General features: G+C 40.6%; 1 protein-coding gene across 1 annotated transcript; it reads left to right on the forward strand.

Moving 5' to 3' along the window:
* The first annotated feature begins 424 nt into the window (after positions 1-424).
* On the forward strand, positions 425-1,369 carry LOC132826457 (heparan sulfate glucosamine 3-O-sulfotransferase 1-like). Its single transcript, XM_060842391.1, has one exon. The coding sequence runs from the start codon at positions 425-427 to the stop codon at positions 1,367-1,369; it is 945 nt and encodes a 314-aa protein (XP_060698374.1).
* Positions 1,370-10,876: the final 9,507 nt, after the last annotated feature.

Genomic DNA, 10,876 nt, shown 5'->3' on the forward strand with positions numbered 1-10,876 from the left:
AGGTTAAAATCAGATGAGCCATGATCTTATTGAATGTTGAAGCAAACTTGAAGTGTTGAGTGGCCTACCCTTATTCGTTGTTCATATGTTTGTAAAATTAAACACCTCTGGACTATTTCAACGTTAACTACAGTTAAAATATGCAAAATATCCAATATGCAATGCTCAAAATGATGTATTAGTAATGGCAAGTTATAAGATTCAGAAGAAAATCATTTTGTCTTTACAGTGTTTTACATTTTGTTTCAATGTCTCTCATCGTGTTGATTTTTTTTTCCTTGGCAGATGCAGATCAAGGCAACTTTCCAAATTGCACTTCATCTTGTGTTGCTGCTTCCATCATTTCATCTGAAAGTGTTGACTGGCATTTAAGTGATATCACTGCACTCCTGACCCTACTGCTAACAAAGCACATTTTCTACACATGGCCTGCTTACTGGTGGGGGCTCTCCTTTTGGTAGCCCAAACAGATAGGGTGCATTCAAGCAGTTCTCAGCAGAGCGAAGGAACACTGCTTCAGTCATTGAGATACCGCAGTGGATCAGAAAGCAATGAAACAGAACATAACTCACCACAGTCACAGTCTTCCATTACCAGCCAAATGATTCCACAGAGCATCATTATTGGTGTGCGAAAGGGAGGGACAAGGGCTCTGTTGGAGATGTTGGACATTCACCCTGATATTGTGGTCGCTGCCACTGAAGTCCACTTCTTTGACTGGGATGAGAATTACGTTAAAGGCTTAGAATGGTATAGGAAGCTGATGCCCTTCTCTTATCCACACCAGACCACTATTGAGAAAACTCCAGGCTATTTCACTTCTATAAAGGCTCCAGAAAGGATCCATGATATGAACAGTTCTACCAAGTTACTGTTAATTCTGAGAGACCCTACGGAGAGAGTGATATCAGACTACACCCAGGTATACTACAATCGACTGGAAAACCACAAACCTGTCCAACCTATTGAAGAAATGGTCATCAAAAATGGAGTATTAAATACTAAGTACAAAGCCATTCAGAGAAGCCTGTATGACATTCATATGAGTAACTGGCTAAGATACTTTCCACTGAACCAAATACATATAGTTGATGGTGGTACTCTTATCAGAAACCCTCTGGAAGAATTGCAGAAAGTGGAAACTTTTCTTAACATTCCTGCTAGGATAATGACCTCAAATTTCTACTTCAATCAAACCAAGGGTTTCTATTGTCTTCGAAGTGATGGCAAAGAAAGATGTTTACATGAATCTAAGGGCCGTCCTCATCCAGTTGTGAATAGTACTGTACTGAAGGAGCTACACACTTACTTCAGAGAACACAATGAACGATTTTTCAGCATGGTCAAACAGACCTTTGACTGGCATTAAAGCTTGTTCAAAACTTTTGAGTATTTGCTTTAACTTTTGCTGTTAACCATTCAAAACTGTTTTGTAAAGTCATCCTTTTTAATTCGCAAGCTAGCTAAAGCAGGATATTCACTTACGGATCACCTTTGTAGAAGGAATGTGGAGCAGCGCAACTCCACATTGTTCTGGATACCTTTTATAGACAATTAAATCATCAGCAATGTCCGGTTGGAGTTAGCAAACCTAGCATTGCTAATTTAAAGAAAACAAATAGAATTGTATTCGGCGATGATTTGTTCCTTGATGATAGTAGGAAGACATAATAAACAATATATTTCAAATGTAGTGACACTTCTGGTCTGTTCACTTGATATGAATTTAGATGAGAAGTATTGACATTTGTCAATTACTGTTTGTTTAATTGGCTAGTAGCTGTTTTTGTCCTGCTATTGTTGCTTGCCTGACCAGATTATCTAAAGCCACATAACTATCTTAAACGAAATGTATAAACAGCTATTACCAACCTTTTCAAATAAATACATTTTGCATGCTTGAAAATGCATGTGATTATTTCTAATTAAATATTCCAATATAATATTTCAGGACAGAAAGTGACAAGTGTTCCTATATTCAAAACAGTAATCTATTGTAAACTGTTAGATAAAGACATTGATGATATGTGCTCTTATTGATCATTCTTGCTTTTAAGGAACATAAAGCTGCAATGTTTATCTTGTTCTCTGCTGTCTATGTGCTATTTATATAGAAATTAAATACAATATTTTTTTAAATATTCTTTGTTTGAAAATTCATTTCCAAACATATTGTTTACTTCTGGTATTCAGAATACGGGTAAGCTACAAATTGCGATGCAATTTCAGATTTAGCCTTAGCTGAAAAATACAGTTGGAAAATTGTAAAAGAGATGCCTAAATATATCAACCCACATTTAAACAAAGTTGTTAATTTAACAAAACATTAAAAACTTAGTGAATGATACATTAAGGTTATTAATCAAAGTGTAATTACAGCTTTCTGAAGTCTTCCACAACCCTAACTTGGAGAAATGATTTAATTTATTTAGGAAAGGTCTCATTTTGATGGTTAGTTAACGTTATGGGTTAAACCTTTTAATATCCTTTGCAGTTTTCTAAATATTCATAATTTTATCAACATGCATTGCAACACAAAATTTAACATAATGCTCATATATATATATATAAATGCAAAGTTAAGTTAAAAACCACAAAATATCCATAAAATCTCTTTTAATTCACGCAAATCCAATAAAATGAAGAAATTCAACCCTATTTAATTTTTTTACTAAATGACACAACATTCCCATTGGGTTAAAGAGTGAACTGCACATAAATTTGCTTCAATGATTTTATCTTCTGTATTCCAAATCATTCATCTTCTTAACTTTCAAGGATTTTGTAGGTTTTCTGACAGCTGAATTCATATCTTCCATTCTCCTGATGGATCACTGCAACCTTCACCCAGAGTATTAAATTATAGACCAGTACTAATTCAACAATTCAATAAGTGCCCATCTTTTTCACATTACTGGCCTTTCACCAATGTTGTTTAAATTCTCTCTGGTCACTCTCCTTTCTTGAGCTCTTTGCACTTATTTCAAATGGGGTGGTATGGTGGCACAGTGGCACCGTGGTTAGCACTGCTGCCTCACAGCACCAGTGACTCAGGTTCAATTCCAGTCTTGGATGACTGTCTGTGTGGAATCCCGTGTGTGTGTGTGGATTTCCTTTGGGTGCTGTGGTTTCCTCCTACAATCCAAAGATGTATAGGTTAGGTGCATTAGTCAGGGGTAAATGTAAGGGAATGAGTCTAGGTGGGATACTCTTTGGAGGATCAGTGTGGATGTGTTGGGCCAAAGAGCCTGCTTCCATACTGTAGGGATTCTAATTCTGAAATGCTTGCTTTCAAGTTTCCTATTGCCATCGCTACTCCCACATGTTATACTTTACTCTCGATCTTGTTGTATAACAGAGACTATAAATGGATTAACACTTCATCATCCTCAAGTTTAACCCAGGCCATACTCTATGCCCTTTCCTTTTATTTCTGCATGTTGCTAACATTAAGCTTTAGTTTATTGATTAGATCTTGCTTTTGTATAAAACATTCTAATCTTACATCTGGTCACCATTATTAATGTAGTTGTCACAATCATGCATTCAGAGCTAAGTCATAATAATTCCTGATTCCTGAGTCATGATTCCTGAAGAAGGGCTCATGCCCGAAACGTCGACTCTCCTGCTCCTTGGATGCTGCCTGACCTGCTGCGCTTTTCCAGCAACATATTTTCAGTCCTCAGTCATAATAAACCTGGGCACAGGTTTGAGATTCTAAACCTTTTATCTACTCTTCCATGTTCTCTTATTAGATAATAAACATTATCTGATGCAGTAGATAACTGGGATCACCAAGTAAGCAATCGATGGTTTCTCATCAGTCAAAATATTTTCATTTTTTTTAAGTCAAGACTTTGTTAGGTGCATTTTTGAAATGCCAAATGCCAAATGAAATTGGTGCATCTTCCACATGTTCAAAGTTGGAATAGTTGAAAGAATGCATGAATTTAGCATCTTCAAAAAAAATTTCAGCAAACAGCATTAAACAGAATTAATATTCCCAGAGCAATTAATAATAAGTTAGAACTCTGCAGTTCATTACTGGAAATGAAAGTCCTGATTTTAATTAAGACCATGTGACCCATATGATTTAAATGAATTATACCAAAATTGTGGAGAGGGACAGATGGTATGTGCAGAATGAGCTGGGAAAGCAGGAGGCTACCACATGATTTAAAAAGACACCATCAACAATAAAAGGGTAAATGGTGGGCTGGTGATTTCAGGAGCCTCCCAATGAGGGGAAAGGTACAACAGTCTGTGGCATGGCCATCCTAACCAGGAAAGCAGATAGCTACAAGGTTGTGGAAGGAAGAAGCAGGAAGTGTCTCACTGAAACATCGAGAAATGATGTAAGGCAATGTCAACTTCATTTCTGGGAATTTTTTTACCTCCTTGTAAGGGGTCTTCCAAGGCAAATGATCTGACAGGAGCAGGAACACCCTAAGCTGATTTACTGCTCACTGAAATACAGTGTTGCCAAGAAAACAGATATACTCCCATCTCCCCAGCTGTGGGAACCCCTGAAGAAGACAGGTGCATTTAAAGGGTCTTACTTGGGTTTGATCAGAGCATTGCTGGGTTAGGGAGGGGTTGCTCAGTGACTCCATTAATTAGACAGCCAACTGAATCTCTGCTGGCATTGCACAAGTAGTTGGCAAACACATGTATCAAGCAGAGCGAGGTGCTGCCCCATGACTTCCTGAACTTGACAGGGTTGACTGACAAGATGTGTGTGCAAATACAATACTGTATCTAATAAGCTGGATGTTGCACCATGGATGCAAATGGAAAGAAGCAGCATACCATGACCAACAAGGATGATGATGCTTTGCAGGAACCACCACCAGCAGAACCCACAATGGGCTCTGCCAATGAGCTTGTAGTTTACTATTACTTCTGTATGCACACATTTAAAACTGTTTTATCTGTTTCTGCTAATAAGTGAATATATTTTGTTATATTTACTTTTGGGTAATCAATGCTTTGTTTTCTGGCAAATGGCAGACTGCCAGATATTTTAGGTGCAGAATTCAAACTTGGAACACCACTTCCAGTGGTTTATGCTCGCTAACCTGGCTTTTCCAGCATTGAAATGTGCCATTGCCCATTTATGTGATCAGGCGTAAGACGATTCACAACTGCATGTCCAACTAGTTATCCCACATCATAAAAGCGGGTGGATTACTCTCATACAAGCATTCTGAATTTGGCTAGTGCTAGTCCTGGTGTTGTCTGCATTATCCACTCATGAAAATAGAATATTGCAAAATGGGCCCTATAGTAGCATCCTTTAACAGGCCAGGCACCCAGTTGCAAGCAGGTTAAATATTTGCCATCTTTTTCTGTTGGAAATTGTCTGAAATTACAGTAGAACATTTTTGTTCTGGTGATTTGCCAGAGAGTATGGCCTCAACATCACAGAGATGGTAGCACAGTCAGTACCCTATCTACAGAAATGACTGTCATAGGTAATGGGACAGCAGTGTGTCTCAGCAACCACAGCAAAACAGGCAGGAGGAGCCAAGGCTGTGGAGAGGATAAGCTACAGGTCATGTAGCTGTCCAATTTGGAGACAAGTTCCTTTTCTCCCTATCTGACTGGAGACTGTCTGCCAGCATCTCAGAATTGAAGCCCGGTCAGTGCACCTTTGTATGGTGCTCTATCAATGAGCTCCCTGCAGAGCACTTGCCTATTCAATATGGTCCTTCCTGGTCCTTCCATTATAATGCCAAACTCTAAGGAAAAAGAAACCTCAGTGTTGAGCTAGTGGCTGCAAATATCCAGTCACATGAAAGGCCCACTTAATCAGTGCTGAACTTTTGTGCTTTTGCCCTGACATGGGACTGCTGTGGCTGGGTATCCAGCAGCTTGTGGGTTTCTGAAAGCAGGAACCTAGGGTGGGGAGGGGAGAAAAACTTTGAGAGGGAAGTGAGGGGTGGGGGTGTCAGGTGTAATGCAATAGCTCTGCAGTCACGCCATCAGGAGTTTTCTCATTTTGCCATATTACAGAATTAATGTGTTCTGGAAGTTGGGAAGTGGCATACAATAGGAAAGGTCATTATTCTTAATGTTATAAATGATTTTTGATGCTCCAGATTCTTGCTGAGACATGATGTTGAAGAGTCTATTGGGTTGAGAAGTTTCAGACATTCTTGTCCCACCATCTTCTCCTTAAAGAGAGAAGGGAGAATGTCAGTGAATGTGGAACACTGACTATCCAGTATCAGGTTATCATAGTTGGAGGTATGGGGAGGCAGAGATAGGTGTGAGGGCCACATTCGGGAATGCTGTTGAGTAAACAATGCGGTGCAGTGGAGACTGCTTTGCTGGCACAATGGAGTCATTGTGAAATGAGACATTCACTGAGATTAACTATCCACAGGATGTCTTTAGGTCTTCACCCGTTGTGAATTGTGCCCTAATGCTAAGCCTGTTCTTTTGAGGAGCTGCCAATGATGAGCAATACAAGGCGGCACGGTGGCTCAGTGGTTAGCCCTGCTGCCTCACAGCACCTGAGACCTGGGTTCAATTCCAGCCTCGACTGTGTGGAGTTTGCACATTCTCCCCGTGTCTGCGTGGGTTTCCTCCCACAATCCAAAAGATGTGCAGGTTAGGTGAATTGGCCATGCTAATTTTCCCATAGTGTTAGGTGCCGTAGTCAGGGGTAAATGGGTCTGGGTGGGTTACTCTTTGGAGGGTCAGTGTGGACTTGTTGGGCTGAAGGGCCTGTTTCCACACAGTAGGGAATCTAATCTAAAGTACAGAACTCCTAATGCCAGCTCTAACAAAAGGTTGTTGGCTTAAAGCAATAACACTGTCACTCTCCACACAGATGCTGCCAAACTAGTTGAGTATTTCTGCTTTTATTTCAGAATTCCAACCTCTGCAGTATTTTGCTTTTGTTCCTGTAGTCAGTATTTATAAGCTGCCTCATGCCTGGGCTCCAAATATACTAAAGGATCTATGCCTCTGTAAGTAATGTTTGCAGTCATTCGTCCAGAACAACATGAAAACGTATAACTGCAATTCATACAAGTATTTACAGATCAGAAAGAAATCTCAGGTCATGCTGGGCTGAATCTTAAAATTTTTTCTGTTGATTGCCAATTGTGTTGAGCATTTGGAGAGCACTTTCCTGCAAGGTCTAGTGTGTTTCTCATCAAACTTTACCAAATTCAGCACATTAACTACCTACCCTCCACTATGTTTTTCTCCTGTCCAATTGTAGGCACATCATACTACAGACCATTCCCAGAACAATTCACCACACTAGGATACCCCTGCATTGATTGGCATTTCTCATCTTTAAAAGTGCACTCAGACAAGGCCTATCAGTTCAATGCTGCTCTGCACAGTACCCAATATTTGCCCAGGATGTGGCAGGCAATTTGTGGCCCCACTCTAGGATGTGGAGCTCCTGTTGGAATCAGTCTCACTATTGCCTGTAATATTTTCCCTCACTCGCTCTCACCCACCTCAATACCCAGCACCAACTAACCCTGCATATCCTTTCACTACTGTGTTAGAACAACCTGACTGAAGGCTACCTCCCTTCACTTGGCTGATGACTGCTGACAACTATGACAAGCTTCCTGGCTATCAGCATAAAATGGCACAGCAATACATCAGGACTGTGAGCCTGGTATCTCTCGCTGAGGATAAAGTCTAAAACAGCAAGGTAATGCAGGTCAGGGATGCTATGAGCATCTAACTAGGCTCAAACTGAGCTGACCAGAGATGCAGCCTAATCCTTCCAGGAGCTGGCTGTGTGTCCCTAAACAGTGTCCTTACAGCAGCATTACAATGATAGTTGCCAGTGCAGACAGAGGTGCAGATTTGAAGTATGAAATCATAATGTCAGTGCATCGGAGATGTGCCAAGAAGGTTCTTAGGGACTGGAACATGTTGCATGCTGATATTCATGGTCATGGGGTGCATGGCCATTGCCCACAGAGCATGCTCTGAAATGTTGGTGCCCAGTATCTAACATAGAGGCCCTTTAATGTACATGGTGAACTGAAGTCACCAGAATCCCACAGTAACTTCAATATTAGGAATTTGTGGTGTCTAGTTTGTTCATCACATTTGGACAGATAAGAAACTGAACATTGATGAGGTAAGTTTGAGCAGTAATAAGGTATTTTGAAAAGCTATAGTCTCCCTTCATTGGCAACTCACCACTGCAAAGGGAGAAATTTGCCTTCCTATTCTGCAAATGCATTAAAGATACAGCGAGTTGCTCCTGACAACATCACACACTTCGAGAAATGAGCTCTGAGGGCATAACTATTTTATTACCCAAACAGCCAGCTCTGCTACCTCTGTATGGTTTCCAGTGATGGTGGTCTCAAATACAGCACCCATCCCACATCGACAGAGCAAACATTCATCCATTCACAGGAATTTCTCCGGGAGTGTGGGTACCATGGCTGATGGCTCTGCCTCAGAAATTAAAATCCAGTCCAATGTGGTTCCATCAGTCCCATTAAACTCTTCATAATGTCAAACAAAACTCCTCTGAACTTTCACTGCTGAAAATACTCCAGATCTCTCTTTATTAATTTATGATTTTCCATCTCTGGCATCACACTGGTGAATCCACATTGTGTAATCTCCTCAGAGTCGAAATTCATTTCAGCATCAATTCTCTGTGATACAAATGCAGCAGTCATCTCAGTTATGGCCCATGACAGTGTCTGATTCACTATCCAGCCCTGTCCCAGTCGATCTAGGCCTGCATAGCAACTTCTATTGTGTTGTGACACAGACAATGTTTTCCTCAAAGACATTAATGTGCCATTCAAAATTGTAAATACGGCCTAACACCTTTCTTTAACAAGTGAATTGCTGTGTTTCCTTTCTCTCAATTTATAAAATGCTGAATGTTGAAGGTTTTTTTAATATCTTTGTTAACCTCCAGTGGTGTAAGGAAATGATAGATACAGGTTTACCTGCTAATTGAGTGTTTATCCAGGACTACCAGATGTCACCTCTTCACAAAGCTCACTATCTGTCTACCATGAAATACTAGACATTTGAGCTGGCTGCAGTCCCTGCTCAGTGATTAACTCCAACTCCTCTCTTACTGTAAAGTGAAACTCAACCTGGCTGTTCTTTGAAATTTATGCCTCAAATCACAACCATCCTGGCCTGCAGTATGTGGGAAATCTTAGATGGTCCTAGAAGTCTGGGATCACCACATCCACAGGAAATGCCACTGGCTTGGTCAAATTAAGCACTGGGTTCAGAGCTTGTGTACCAATCTGAGGCATGACAGTGCACCCACAGACTGTGGTTAGCATGTTTTTAGACAAGATCACCCCATATCTTAAGGAAATGCAGTCTGAGAGGGAATAGGTAAGCATCAGACAGAAGATGGAACACAGAAAGATAGTCAGGAAAGCCCTAGAGTGCATCTCACTCAAGAATGTTTTTTCTGTGTTGATAAACAGGAAGAATGATGGTTTCTCAGGGGAGTGCAGACAAAACTTGGTGGGAGCAGAAAGAGACAGAGAATGATATTGGTAGGAGACTCAATAGTGAGAGGTTCAGATTGGGGTTTCTGCAGATGCAGGTGTGTGTCTCCAAAGTAGGGTGGTGCCTCCCTGGAGTCAGGGTCAATGCTATCACTGACAGCAACAGGATATTCTGAAGAAGGAGGGCAAACAGTCAGAGTGATGGTTCACAATGGAACCAACAACATTGATAGAAAGAAGATTGGGGGTCCTCTAATAAGAATTTAGGGAGCTAGGTAGTAGGTTGAAAAGCAGAAGTCAAAGCTTGAAATCTCTAGATTTCTTCCGGTGCCATGTACTGATGATTATAGGAATAGGTAGCTAGAACAGTTTAATGCATGGCTGAAGAGTTGGAGCAGGAGAAGGGGCTTTAGGTTCCTGGATCAGTCAGTCCATTTCTGAGTAACGTGAGACTAGTACAAATCTGATGGCTTACTCCTGAACCAAAATTAGATCAACTTCCTTTTGGGGGTACAGGGGGAGGCAGGGGATTGCTCCTTCGTACAGTCGGTATGTGTTTAAATTAATTTGGCCTGGGGATGAAATATGGAGCAGAGGTACAGCAGTCGGTGATTTGAAGACAAGTACAGAAGAAGAACCATGTCAATGTAGAAGGCAGTGCAAATATCATCCAGTTAAAGCACAATGGGAACTCAGCAAGGCCAACATGGTATTCATTTTAATACAAGGAATCTTGTAAGTAAGGAAAATGAATTAAGGATGTTAATTAACATATGGGGATGCGATCATAGGTAACACATTGGTATGCTTGAGGGAAGGAGAGGTTTGGCAACTCAATATTCTGAGCTATCAAATCTTCAGGTGAAACAGGAAGCATCGTGAGAAAGTGGTGTTGCTGTATTAATCAAGAAGTCGATTACTGCAGTAGGGAAGGATGATATCTTAAATTAGGTCATATGAGTAGAACTTAAAAAGAGAAAGGGAGCAAAATCTTTACTGGGAGTCTAGTATAAACCAAAATGGTCAGGGAGTGATTGAAAGCAGCTATATAAGCCATACCTACCTCTTAACTTCTGCAATTCATGCACTAGAGCACCCGGATCTGTCTACATTTCAGAGCTCCGGAACTTCTCACCATTTCGATAATATGCTTCTTTTTTTATTCCTTCTGCCAAAGTGGACAATTATACTCCATTTGCCAGATCTTTGTTCACTCACTTAACTCATCTATCACCCTTTTGTGGGCTCCTCATGTCCTTTTCACAACTCACTTCCCTACCTATCATTATGTCCTCAGCAAATTTAGCTTCCATATCTCCAGCCCCTTCATCAAAGAGTTGGAGCCCCAGCATTGAGTCCTGTAGCACACCATTCATGACATCTTGCCAACCTTA

Source organism: Hemiscyllium ocellatum, chromosome 22 (assembly GCF_020745735.1).
Source record: "Hemiscyllium ocellatum isolate sHemOce1 chromosome 22, sHemOce1.pat.X.cur, whole genome shotgun sequence".
Taxonomy (NCBI): Eukaryota; Metazoa; Chordata; class Chondrichthyes; order Orectolobiformes; family Hemiscylliidae; genus Hemiscyllium; species Hemiscyllium ocellatum.

Bases quoted from the DNA above. Each gene is read 5' to 3' on its own strand.
- LOC132826457 (XM_060842391.1), top strand. From the start codon at position 425: ATGGCCTGCTTACTGGTGGGGGCTCTCCTTTTGGTAGCCCAAACAGAT.